We start from the raw sequence: 14,432 nt of genomic DNA on the forward strand, positions 1-14,432 counted from the left end.
ACAAATGACAGCATTTATAAAACAGAAAACAAGGATTTTAACATTCATAAAAGCGAAGCTCCTCTTATCATACGAGCAGAAAAACCAGTACCGACTTTCAATTAGTTCAAAGTTAGCCAATATCGTTTGAAGATTAACACAGCCAAGGCCCTACAAAAGAGCACAAAGCAATTTGCTAGCAGACGAGAAAAGTACCCACCACTTTTGTCCTTAATTTAAGACGGACGGACAGGCAGATCCCTAAATATAGTTAAGCTTTTTCAAAATCATCTGCATTTGAATATTTCTAAAACTTTTTCTTTTCTATATCTTGAAAAATAATGTTGTTTATGATAGCAAAGTTTTTTTATGTAATTATCAAAATCTAAATATAAGAAGCGGCTACGCCCCTATAGGCCTTTACTGGCACTTTGAGGGGGGGACGGGCGAATTCATGAACCCAATATTATATTTAGGATTTTAAAAGAAAAAGGATTTTTCTTTTTTGGGGGGGGGGGAAATTTTTTTTATATGGACGATTTATCTTGGGAGGGTGGTGGTACCCTCTCCCAAAATAATTGTAAACCTTACCAGGACCTATGAGAAGCTACATTGTAAAGGAGAACCATATTTGTTTAGCTGTTAGCGAGATCCTTCGGTACAAACAGACATACAAACAGACAGACAAACAGACAGACAAACAGACAGACAAACAGACAGACAAACAGACAGACAAACAGACAGACAGACAAACAGACAGACAAACAGACAGACAAACAGACAGACAGACAAACAGACAGACAAACATACAGACAAACAGACAGACAAACAGACAGACAAACAGACAGACAAACAGACAGACAAACAGACAGACAAACAGACAGACAAACAGACAGACAAACAGACAGACAAACAGACAGACAAACAGACAGACAAACAGACAGACAAACAGACGATTTATCTTGGGAGGGTGGTGGTACCCTCTTCCAAAATAATTGTAAACCTTACCAGGACCTATGAGAAGCTACATTGTAAAGGAGAACCATATTTGTTTAGCTGTTAGCGAGATCCTTTGGTACAAACAGACAGACAAACAGACAGATAAACAGACAGACAAACAGACAGACAAACAGACAGACAAACTGAAAGACAAACAGTAGTAAGCATTTTTTGTCTGTTGTAAAAGATCTTGCTAACCACTTAACCAATATAGTCCAACTTTGCAGTGAAGCTTTTTATAGGTCCAAGGATGGTTTTAGGCTGTTTTATCTTTATAAAAAGCCTATGTATGGTTTTAGTCTATTTTTCTGCCCTTCCATATCCCTACTAATTTAGAGGCTCTAGATGCTAGGGGCGCTAGTCCAAGGAAGGTTTATAACTATTTTGGGGGAGGGTACCTTCCAAGAGAAATCACCAAAAAAATCGAAATTTTTATTACGCAGAGATAGGTAACGTATTATTTTTTTAAATACATTTAAAGTGCCACTAGATGCCTCTAGGGGCGTTCCGTCCTAGCCCTTATAATAAAGTAACAGAATCTATGTGTGTTTTTCTGTGCCGAAAGATATCCCTAAAACTGACCCGATATGATTCTCCATTACAAAATTGCTTCTCAAAGGTCCTCTTTATGACTTTTTGGGGGAAGAGTACCACCATCCTCCTACGAGGAATCGCCCCAGAAAAGAAATGCAAAAATATTTTAAAGTGTCGCTAGCGACCGCCACTAATGTAGAAAACATTTTATAAAAAAAAAATATTTAAAATTTAAAATAGGACTTTTCTGGCATAGAAAACATTTCAAAAAGCAGCTAGAAGCCTCTAGGGGCATAACCGCTTGTTTTTAGAACAAAAAGATTTTACTGGTATCCTCTTTATTGTTGATATATAACTTACAGTCTAGTTATAAATAATAATAATTTAGTACAATATTTTATATTAAATAATATATAAATAATTATAAATTAAGTCCACTGGAAAAACTTGGTAGGAATGCATTCAACTTCTGAAATTAATAAATTTTAGTAGCAAAGCTTCTCTATAATTTACTCTAAGTGTCCGACAGTCAATCAATAATGCTGTGAGGGAAACTTGATTTTCTCGGCTGCTATTTATGATGGACAGCAAAATTTTCTGATAATTATTACCTGTACCAATGATCATCCAGAATATAATTTACTTGGTCCTTCTGGTATGGTACTTTATAAGTATTGTACTATACCTGTATTCCTGATTACATAACCTGTAACATACCTCTGGGTATCATGGCACCTTTCTAAATATTGTCCTATACCCGTATTCCTGATTACCTAACCTGTAACCTACCTCTGGGTATCATGACACCTTTCTAAATATTGTTCCATACCTGTATTCCTGATTACCTATCCTGAACTCTACCACTGGGTATCATGGCACATTTCTAAGTATTGTTCTATACCTGTATTCCTGATTACCTAACCTGTAACCTACCTCTGGGTATCATTGCACCTTTCTAAGTATTGTCCTATACCTGTATTCCTGATTACCTAACCTGTAACCTACCTCTGGGTATCATTGCACCTTTCTAAGTATTGTCCTATACCTGTATTACTGATTACCTAACCTGTAACCTACCTCTGGGTATCATTGCACCTTTCTAAGTATTGTCCTATACCTGTATTCCTGATTACCTAACCTGTAACCTACCTCTGGGTATCATGGCACCTTTCTAAGTATTGTACTATACCTGTATTCCTGATTACCTAACCTGTAACCTACCTCTGGGTATCATGGCACCTTTCTAAATATTGTCCTATACCTGTATTCCTGATTACCTAACCTGTAACCTACCTCTGGGTATCATGGCACCTTTCTAAATATTGTCCTATACCTGTATTCCTGATTACCTAACCTGTAACCTACCTCTGGGTATGGCACCTTTCACCATTCTTCATAATTATTCTACAACAACTCAAACTGAACCCTGAAGTAAAAAGATCTCTTAAAGAAGTTGTATCAACTTTTTTGCTTTTTATTTAAGATAGCTAGCCGGTCCTTTCAGTAAGTAGTAGATGTAAAATTTTTCATAGAATTCAGATATGCAATCGGTTTTTTTGTAGACCTCTTATTTTTTAAGTAATTTAAGTTTTTAAAAAAAATAATTAAGTCGGTTTTAAGGTACTAAAACGCAACAAAATAAAAGAAGAAAATGGCCAGTATGAACAAAAATAGTAAGATCTTTAATTTGACACCTTACTTTTAAAATTCTGTTGAGTAATTATTGAAAAAATCTATTTTTTTAACCTCGGTTTAATAAAAACTTTAGACCTAAATATTTTCTCAAACAGACATAAAAAACATGGGTTCATATATACCTTTAGAATCAGAAAAATATTACGAATCTATTCTAAGCAAAATTGAAAAAGTTTTATAAAACTATAATAAAAAAAATAAGTTTATTTTAAGAATCATAATTTTCGGCTTTAAAGGGTTAGCTTGAACCAAACCTGAACAAAACCTAAACAAAAGACAATGCAATGTAGCAGATATTTTTTAAACACAAGAAACAATAATGTATTTTAACTGCATTGTTTTGAAGTTTATAAACAGACTGATGCATATTTGTTCATAATTTTTCATTCTTTACATGTTCTTTAATATCACTATATTTATTGTAGTATCTATTGTATATATTGTATGAACGTTCTCCTTTTTTTCTGGCAATTCTATAGGTTAATTTTATAGATTAAGCTTCCCGATTCGTCAATTTTTGCGATTTGTGATTGGCTAGTTTAGTAGTTACAATTCTTAAAATAACCTTTTTATTTTTTCTATTTTTTATTACAATTTTTTTAAACTTTTTCAATTTTGCTTACAATGGATTCATATTATTTTTCTCATTCTAATGGTATATATGAACCCATATTTTTTATGTCTGTATGAGAAAATATTTAGGTTTAATGTTTTGATTAAACCGAGGTTAAAAAAATAGATTTTTTCAACAATTACTCAACAGAATTTTAAAAGTAAGGTGTCAAATTAAAGATCTTACTATTTTTGTTTATACTGGCTATTTTCTTTTTTTATTTTGTTGCGTTTTAGTACCTTAAAACCGACTTAATTATTTTTTTTTAAAACTTAAATTACTTAAAAAATAAGAGGTCTACAAAAGAACCGATTGCATATCTGAATTCTATGAAAAATTTTACATCTACTACTTACTGAAAGGACCGGCTAGCTATCTTAAATAAAAAGCAAAAAAGTTGATACAACTTCTTTTGAGAAAAGAATTGAGGTAGGTTTAAGATAGACAAAATTGCCCCTTTTGTATCAAAATTAAGATTAAAATCAATAGTGGAAAGTTGGGTCACTGCTAGTTTATAAAACCAAATCAATGTTTTTAAGCCAATTAATGAGAAAACGTGCCAAAAAAAAACTTTAGGGACAAGCATATTCAACCATCCAATGCCTCCTCCCTTCCTGGGTGAGATAATTTGTATTTAATTCTCAAAGTTTTGGTAGAGAATCATCATATAAAAGTAAAAGGATGTTTGAGTGTGTAGCTAAGAATCTCACAAACGCTAAACCGATATGGTTCTCATTTAAAATAAAGCTTCGCTTTGGTTCTGGTTAAGTTTATAACTATTTTGGGGAAGAACCCCCTCGAGATAAATCACCCCTAAAAGACATGAATACTTCCTCCCCACCTTTACTGAAGTGAACCAAGAGACCCCTAGGGGCGTAGCCAGTAGCATTTAGAATAAACATACCTTTTCTTATAGAACTTTGGTTTTGGTATGTCCATAAGTGGAGGAGGCTGGCGGGGGTGCCGGGGACCATGTATGTTGTTCACATCGGCTACAGGCTGAAATTAGATTTATAAGTTAATTATATTATAAAACTTTGGGTACTAGTGGGGTGTCGGGGACCATGTATGTTGATTTTTTAAGATAAGGTGATGCAACCAATAATATTCAGATTTGGGAGGGGGGGGGGAGATTGGAGTGGTGTCTTCACCCCTCTGGACACAACCCACTAGGGTCCTACCTCCTACACGGCCCTTGACAGGGAACTATACCTTCCTAAAACAGCTAATGGGGATGTGAAGTTAAAAAGTCACCCCTCCACCTCCTTAAAATAATGGGGGAGGTTAAGAAAAAATTTTCTGTCCAGCTATTGGTTTATAGAACCTAATAACATCCCAATACTAAGATTCCATGGAAAAAATTTTTTTTAGCTAAAAAGTTCGGACAATACTTGTCTGGAAAAAAATTCAATAAAGTACCCAAATTTTTACCCAACAAAAAGATAACAGGATAATAAAACTTTGGGTACCAGTGTAACATACAGTTTAATTTACATTACCTCTCTGGCTAAAAACAATATTAGTATAACAATAATGATGATCTCATAAGAGGCAAAAAAACATAAACATAGGATATTAGTTAGAAAAAACATTCTATTCAATTTTTAGTCATAGTCATTATTTTTATTTACAATATTATTTCCAGTTTGGCTTCGAAACCAATTGATATCCGCCGGATTAGAATTGTATTACAGTCAATTTTCTACGAATATCAAACAAAAAATCATGAAATTAATAACAGTTTTTTAGCCCGGGCCTTCAACCCCTTGGATCTAACAAAACTGGTGTTAACATATAATTTATCATTTTATTATCCGCGGCAAGATGTCTAAAATACGATGTGAAAATAACTATTCCCTGTCAATGGCTAAAAGTTTTGAGATTATGTCTACTGAACATCTAATACAGATTATTACGTTTGGGAGTAGGAAGATTTTTTCGTCAATTCTATTAGTCTTAAATAATTCTCAGGGATCTTAAGGGATAAGGCAACGAGTGATGATTTGAAGGGATAAGACAATGGGCGTTGAATTGATTTACATCACAAAATTAAAAGTATTTTTGTTAGGTAGTACTATCTTATATTTATCCTCTAATTTGATGTTATTCTTGAACGCAGCTAATCTATGAATGGATTCTCCATATAGAAAAACACCTCTAAAAAACCTTTTTAAAAGCGAAGCTTTTCTATAATTAGGGTCGGTCCTTCCGTCTGTACGCAACGGATAGCTTTTTTCGTTAACTTAGGCATGTTAGAATTGACCTATCAATATCAAACTTTGCATGGTGATTCCTGTAGTAGTTAGGTACGATTTTAAAATACGTCAATTTTAAACATGTTGATTTTTTACTTTTTTAACAACAAATTTTTATGTGATCTAATTATCCGATTGATCTGATTTTTGGTATACTGATTCCTGGGACAACAAAGTACAATATTATAAGCAAAGCTACTCTATAATCAAGTCCTAAAAATGTAAGTATGCCCATAAACATTATTCTGTATCAAACAGTTTTTCAACAAAGAAGTTGTATCAACTTTTTTTTTTATAGCTAGCCGGTCCTTTTAGTAAGTAGTAGATGTAAAATTTTTCATAGAATTCAGATATGCAATCGGTTTTTTTGTAGACCTCTTATTTTTTAAGTAATTTAAGTTTTTAAAAAAAAAAATTAAGTCGATTTTAAGGTACTAAAATGCAACAAAAAAAAGAAAGAAAATGGCCATTATGAACAAAAATAGTAAGATCTTTAATTTGACACCTTACTTTTTCAATTCTGTCAGGTAATTATTGAAAAAATCGATTTTTTTAAACCCACGAGAATAAAAACTTTGAACTCAATTTTATCATTTCACAAGTAAAAAAATATGGGTTCATATATACCTTTAGAATCAGAAAAATATTACAAATCCATTGTAAGCAAAATTGAAAAAAAAAGTTTACAATATAGTATATAAACTACAATAAAAGGAATTATATGAAAATATCATATTATATTGTACAGGCAACGTCTTAACTTTTGAATTGAGTATAAAAATGGGAAGGGGGTATAGAGGGGGTAAAGAGGGGGTAAAAAAGGGAAGACGATAGTGTTGCCAGAACAAAAAATACAATTGGCCATTTTTTATTTTTTTTATTTTTTTACTTTTTTTCAATTTTGCTTACAATGGATTCGTAATATTTTTCTGATTCTAAAGGTATATATGAACCCATGTTTTTTATGTCTGTTTGAGAAAATATTTAGGTCTAAAGTTTTTATTAAACCGAGGTTAAAAAAATAGATTTTTTCAATAATTAATCAACAGAATTTTAAAAGTAAGGTGTCAAATTAAAGATCTTACTATTTTTGTTCTTACTGGCCATTTTCTTCTTTTATTTTGTTGCGTTTTAGTACCTTAAAACCGACTTAATTATTTTTTTAAAAAACTTAAATTACTTAAAAAATAAGAGGTCTACAAAAAAACCGATTGCATATCTGAATTCTATGAAAAATTTTACATCTACTACTTACTAAAAGAACCGGCTAGCTATAAAAAAAAAAGTTGATACACCTTCTTTACTCACAATTTTGCTTTGACTCTTATACATTTATATTCTGATTATTCAGTTCTGACACTATACAAGTGTTAATGTTCGTTTGTCCTACCGTTTCAATGATTCGCTTTTATGGATGTTGTCATCCTTGTTTGAAGAAAATGAGGGATACCTATCCCATAGAAGAAAATTTCTCTTCTTCCAACTTTTCACTTTCTCATTATTTAACAACAAAATGTAAGTATTGGGTTTAACCGCCCAAATTCCCCCCTTCTTATCCTAATATTTCAAGTAGTAAGGGTTTTTATCTAAAGCTTAAGATCTCAATAACTACAGAACTATTTGGGTTCTCTTTTTTAGGTTGCCTAGAGGCAGGATCCAACACAATGTGCCAAATTTTTTAAAACAAAGTGAATTTCTAAGTAATAGCATTATGAACATGCGTTAAGCTTCAAATAGGTCCCGTGATGGTTTTAGGCTATTTCATATTAGATTCAAGTTTGTAAAAAAGTGTTACCATTCCAGTGCCGATTCCCATAAACAGATTCTGCCAATATCTCCAGGGGGAACGACACATTGCCTGAAATAAGAAAGAAATAGCAATTATTTTTCAAAGCTATGCTTTTCTATAATTAGTTTCTATACGTCACAGTTAGCTCTTTTTGTTTATTTAGGCGTGTTAGAATCAAACTTTGGATGAGGACAACAATGATAAGTAAGTACGATTTAGAAAGCATAGCAACTTTATAATCGTTACCAGAAAGTCCGTGCGTCCATTTCATCTGATTTTTAGAACAAATTCTAGGGTAGCATCTCTATTATCAAATTCGAAAATGTAAGTATGTCCTTAAATAGAAAGGTTTTCTTTTATTTTTTGCCCATCTGGTGGCTATTGGTAAGGGAAAGGTTTATTTACCTTTTGTGTTGGACATGGAAATTCTTTTAAACATTCCACAAATTCTCTATCACATTCGCATAACTATATATAATAAATAAATATAATCAGAAAATTTTATCCTTTTATAAAAGTAACAGGTTGTGTTTCTGTCTTTCTGTTTGTGACTTTGTCTATTGTTTTATACTTAAGATTCCCACTGACAACAGGCAAAAATCTCAGAGTACCACCTTGCGAATAAAACAGGTAGTAATTACTAGAGGATCTTAAGGGATAAGCCCATGTACCTTAAATTGATATACATCCCAAATAATAAGAAAAAATTTTTCCGTAGTCTAAAAGTATTGGTTAAAAATTTTGGAAACTTATAGTTTGGAAACAACTAATAAAAATTCCAAAAAGAGCCCAGCGAATAAGACAACGTGGTTATATAAAACATTTGGTACCAGTTTAATTTACAGTCCAATGTCCCCTCCCTCTCCTGTGACTATTATACCTGATGTCCACAACTGCCAGGACCATTGCTGCGCGAGTTTCCAGTAACTTAAAATAAAACATAAAATTAATTAAAAACAAGGATGACAACATCCATAAGAAGCGATCACTGTTAACAATTTTTAAAAAAAATATGGCGGTTAATCAGTTAACAACCAGTAGTTTGTGTACCATAAAGGCTCCTTTTTTAATGTTAATGCGAAAATATATTTAAAATGCAGGTGGTGCTTTCTCTCAAAGTACTTTAATATTAAAATGAATTAAAAATAAAGGGTGGTCGTTTTTCTAATGCCTAACCCCTGCATAGGGCACTAACCTAACCTGACCCAAAATCGTACAATAAACTACTATGAATAACAGAGGTGGATTCTTTAAAAAAAAAATTGACCTACTAATCGCTTAGTGGGGCAAAATTGTTTTCGTGAAAAATCCTCCAAAATCACATAAAAAATCTACAAAAATTAAATAAAATCTTATGTCCATAACCCTTCTATGATTTTGTTTATTTTTTGTAGATTTTTATTGTGATTTTGGTGGATTTATCACGAAAACAATTTTGCCCCACAAAGCGATTAGTGGGGCAAACTTTTTTAAGAATCAACCTCGGATATAAAAGGTGAAAAAAGTCAAAACCCTCTCATTTTTTAATATTACAAAATATATTATAAATTTTTATTGTTTCTTTATATTAACGTACAGTAATGCAATTTTATATCAATTACAAAAATCTAGTGAAAACTATACCTCGTTAAAATATTTGATTTTATCAAATAATTCGCCAAATTTTGTATTGATTATCAATTCTTTAGAATAATATTTGGTAAGATTTAGAAATTAAAAAGACACTCTACCAATATGATATTATCCTTATGATAAAGTAACATGATGTGTGTCTGTTTGTCTGTCTGTTCCGATGGATCTCGCTAACCGCTGAAACGATCGGGTTCTCCTTTACAGGGTAGCTTCTCATAGGTCCCGGGAAGGTTTATAACTATTTTTATAACTCCCCAGAGAAATGGACAAAAATAAAAAAACGCTGCCCTGCGGAAATTTTTGCAATGAACTAAAAACATAACTAACGCCATCTATCGGCGAAAAAAATATTTTTAATCAATAACTAATTTTAAAACATATTAAAAAAGACAAATTTTATGAGTCCCTAGAGGCCTTTAGGGGCGAAGCCACTAGTGTCAATATAAGTATTTTTAAAAAATTAAAATAAATTCCATTTCATTAAAATTCCTAATATAAGTGAAAAAATTCTACCAATAACCAAAAGAAAAAAATCAAGAACCAATGCATTTTTTTCTTTATTTAAAACGTAACATCTCCTTCAACTAAAAGGTACGGGGGGATAGTAGACATAACCTCCCCCCCCCCCGGTCCTGTAGTCTATATGCTAATCTATAAATTTTTGAAAATCCTAAAGTGTCCTTTGAAGATCAGAATTGCAAATTATTTGGGATAAAAAAGGATAAGACAATAGACGATAACTTTATATAAATCCCAAATTTTAATACACAAAATTACCCATCATTTTAGATTGAAATTAGTGTTTGAAACGTTTGCACACTCAACTTATTGAACCAACCAATCAAAATTCAATAAAAGTCTCCAAAGTTGTTAAACCAACTAAAAAGAAATGTTATCATAAAATTTTTAGTGTATTAAACAGCCAAATGTCCCCTTCCTCCTTGATAAAATATCCTTTTATAAGTACATTAATTAAAAAAAATTAATACTGTACATTAAGAGATATAAGTTTTCCGGAATTGTAATGTAGGGAGTAGATTTGAAATCTGCATCAAATTTTAAGGATTTTTTTATAAAATTCGTCTAAAAGCGGAAATACAAATTAAGTTAATTAATTTTGGCATCTGTGATTGGTGGATTTAAAAAATCTGCGCTCTGATTGGATGTCGTACATCATTCAACCAATTAGAGCGCAGGTAGTTTAAAATCCACCTATCCTATCGGTCAAAATTAATTAACTTAAAATGTATTTTCGCTTTTAGATAAAGAATTTTACAAAAAACGAATTTTATAAAAAATCCTTAAAATTTGATGCAGATTTCAAATCTACTCCCTATGTGGTATCCGCCGAGGATAAATGGCAGACACCGGAGTTCAATTAGATTACGGCAGTGTGACAGACGTGGACACCTTACTATAGAGAAGCTACGCTTCTCTAGCATTCACTAGATAATGATCAACATCTATTTCAGTTGTCACTTTATTGAAGGTTTAAAGGATACTAAAGCTATATACAACAAACAATGAATACATGGATAGGAATAAATAATCATAACATAAAAGCATTATAACACATATACAATAGTCAGTTTGGGCAATAATGATCCCCCATCCCTGGAAAGGGTGGGGGAGAATTAAGAATACAGTTAACCATAATAAACATGACAGATTCAATCATTAATTTTAAGCATAGGGAGGGGGTTGTCAGACCCCTTCCCCAGGACTCGGGGGAGGGCCATTGACCCTCCACCGAACCCCAGTTCAGGGGTGCCATAGGCATGGCTCACGGTTGCCGAATACCACAACTCTCCCCTCGGAAGGCTGGGAGAGGGTTTCCCTACCAGACTTCCGACAGTGGTTGAGGCCTTCGGTCCGCTCCTTAGGGCTAAGATATATACAAACGATAATGATTCAATGGAATCCTAGTGGTGAGTGTTTTCTCAGGGTTGATGGGCTCCCAACGTGGGATAGAAGGCAGAGGCTGGCTTTGGTTGGACACGTTGTTCGGCGCCGGCAGGTGTCAGGTTGGCAGGTGGCACCGTTGTTGCTGGAACGGTCAGCAGTGGGGCCTGCTGGTTGTTGTTGGCAGCGGCTGGGGCGCTGGCTGCCAGGTTGATCGTCTGGGCAGCGGCCTGTCCTCCTGAGGGGCCGCGGGGTCTGCCAGAGGGCGGTCCTGGCCTACCTGGGCGGTCATGCCCGCTATCAGCTGATTGCATAGACACCATTTCCTCGGCTGCTTCCCTGCCGATGGGAATGGCATCCCAGTCTACTGAAAAGTCCCGGGACTTGGCATGGGTGAGCCTGGCTCTAGCCAGAGCTTTCCTATACAAAGCTGGATGGTACAGGAACACTTGTGACATCGCATTCAGGGCTGCTCGGACGCCTCCTTGTGCTGCTGCCAGAGAAATGATGGTTAGGTCCCCCAGCAGTTTGAGGATCAACAACAGCAAGCACAGTATGGCTGCGCCATCTCCCCACTCGTGGATAGCTTGTCTAAATCCAGCCCAGACATCCAGGGCGGCCTCTCCTTCCTCCGCCAGTCGGTCAATGTTGTAGGACACTATCCCATGGTCTCCTGTGGCCGAACAGCTGCCTTGCTGAACGCAGGAGCCATAGGATAGGCCGGTCAGCATGGCGCTCTTGTATGCTGGGAACGCCAGCAGTTGTTGCCAGTCATTCAACTCAGCCTGCGAATACAAGCCCCCTGAACTGAAGTCATCTAAGGGCTCTGTCAACAATTGCTTAGGCGTATCCAGCGGGGGTGGCCTCTTCTTAGGAGCGGGGGTTAACTCTATCCAGCCTTCCTCCGCGTGCACAGTCAGGGGGTATGTGGAGGAGCAGGGGATCTTGGTGGCGTGCTCACTATATACTCGTGTCACAGCGTCTACAAATCCTGTGGGTTCTACTGGCACTTTGTCCCAACACTCCTTGTGTTCGCGGACAACGTATTTATGGCGTTGGCAGGTCAGCTGCAGCAGGATGTCTCCCCTCAGTACCGAGAACGTGCTCCCCTGGACACGCACCGGGTGGGCCGGGTCTAGTTGCTGGAGCTTCCAGCAGTTGGCCGCTACTTCTTCTGCTGCTGTGCTTTTCATGCGCGTTTCCAGGGTAAACCCAATATAACCTGCATGTATTTGGGCTTGTAAGGGGACGTCAACATCCCTAGCCGACACTCTGGGCAGCGCAGCCGCGGCTGGGTCAGCTGCCACGAACAACGCTGGATGGTTGGTGGCATGGGCCTCGAAGTCGCAGTTCACAATCGAGGTGGGGTTGGTCATGTTGATGAAAAACTGGGCCTGATGGTCAACCAGGTATGCATCCATCACTAGGCTGGGCTGGAGGCTGCGGATCAGCCTCAAGGGGCAATCTCTCCCCAGGTGGTCCCACACGTAGGTTGCTTCACCAGTGATGCAGGACAGCTCAGAATGGGGACACTCCAGGGTCAGGTGGTCAGATTGGGACTCCACCCGTCCATCCTCTACCACGTAGGTCTCTTCCTTGACCAGCAGCCGTCGTTCCTGGAGCACTAATTCATTGCGGTACAGCTGGCCCTCAAAGTGGACGTCCTCCCCTTCACAACCCACCCCCTCGGGGCTGTTGACGAGGGCGCCCACCATGTCGATGGTGAAGAACAGGGGATGGTTCAGCTGGAACGTCAGTGGCTGGGTCTTGCCTGGCAGCGTGTAGACTCGGTTCCTGGCCAGGTCTCGGCACGCTTCTGGGTCTATCTTGGTTGGCCTCATGAGGGTGGGGACCGAGGTCACCTTGAGGTGACCCCATACCCCACACCTGAATGTCCACTGGGACACGGTGAGCTGGCAACTGTACCCGGTTGTTTCCCTCACCTTGACCTGCTGCAGTACGTGCACTTCATGGCCCAGGGGCACCTCCTGGTGTAGGGGCTCCGTGTTACACATCTTTTCTTTATTGTAGGATGTGACATGGGTGGGGTTGGCACAGTCCCATCCCACCAGGACGTAGCTGGTTGTAGGCCACACGGCTGCCAGCAGGAGGCCCCACAGGACCATCCACCAATGGGAGAGGCTTCCAGGCAACCATCTACCTCGCACACGCGCCTGGGGATCTTCAGCTCTGGTCACGGCTGCTTCTTGTGGCTGGACACAGCTGGGCTGCTCCTGGCTAGATACAAGTTTCCATTGAGCGTTATCTTTGTGCGGCCGGGGCACCCCGATACCCTCCCCAATGACAGACTGGCAAGCGACTGGCGCTTGCCTGGGTGTCGGCTCCCCTAGCCCCAAGTGCTCCCTTCCCTTGTCCAAGGCATGCCCAGTGGCATGGGGCTGAAGTGCATGTGGCACAGGCTCGCCCTTACTCACTTCCCTCCCCTGCCCTAGGAACTCAGGTGCATGTGGCACAGGCAAGTACTTATTTTCCCAAATTTCAATCTCCCCAGCCTCTGGTGCAGGGGGCACAGGCAAGGCTGGGGTTTTACAATAGCTTGGATACAACACATTTAACAAATTCAACTTATCCTGGTGTTGGGCAGCTGGGTTCCTTCGGCTGGCAGGGGGCTCTGGATGGCATGTAGCTGGGCTCTCCCTGCAGGCTGGTGGCGCTGGCTGACTGGGGGTGACGGGTGTCACCCCTTTTTCTGGGACTGCTGGCTCGTTCCAGGACTCAGGTCTCTCGGTGGCGGCGACGGTTGTCGCCCCAGACATCAGGTTGGAGGCTGGCTCGTCCCAGGATCCAGGTATCTCGGTGGCGGCGACGGTTGTCGCCCCAGACATCAGGTTGGAGGCTGGCTCGTTCCAGGATCCAGGTATCTCGGTGGCGGCGACGGTTGTCGCCCCAGGCACCAGGTGGGAGGCGCTGGATAGCACCCCCCCGTCATCCCAGGTGGCGACGCCGGGTGGCGTCCCATACATCGATGCTGAGGCGCTGGCTAGCGCCTCCTGCCTCTCTCGTTCAGCGGCCG

General features: G+C 38.0%; 1 protein-coding gene across 1 annotated transcript in view; it reads right to left on the bottom strand.

Moving 5' to 3' along the window:
• Positions 1–1,833: 1,833 nt before the first annotated feature.
• LOC145327013 (uncharacterized) overlaps positions 1,834–14,432 on the bottom strand; it is a 74,617-nt gene continuing 62,018 nt past the window's right edge. Inside the window, exons 11-16 of the mRNA XM_080170489.1 lie at positions 8,745–8,791; positions 8,270–8,332; positions 7,871–7,933; positions 4,725–4,819; positions 2,878–2,938; positions 1,834–1,981 (exon numbers count right to left, since the gene is read on the bottom strand). Coding sequence (XP_080026615.1) covers positions 2,917–2,938; positions 4,725–4,819; positions 7,871–7,933; positions 8,270–8,332; positions 8,745–8,791 — 290 coding nt within the window. The 3' untranslated portion in view covers positions 1,834–1,981; positions 2,878–2,916. The remainder of the gene's footprint in view (positions 1,982–2,877; positions 2,939–4,724; positions 4,820–7,870; positions 7,934–8,269; positions 8,333–8,744; positions 8,792–14,432) is intronic.

The sequence above is a fragment of the Acartia tonsa genome, chromosome 8 (genome assembly GCF_053477335.1).
Source record: "Acartia tonsa isolate MP-2025a chromosome 8, ASM5347733v1, whole genome shotgun sequence".
In the NCBI taxonomy this organism is placed as follows: Eukaryota; Metazoa; Arthropoda; class Copepoda; order Calanoida; family Acartiidae; genus Acartia; species Acartia tonsa.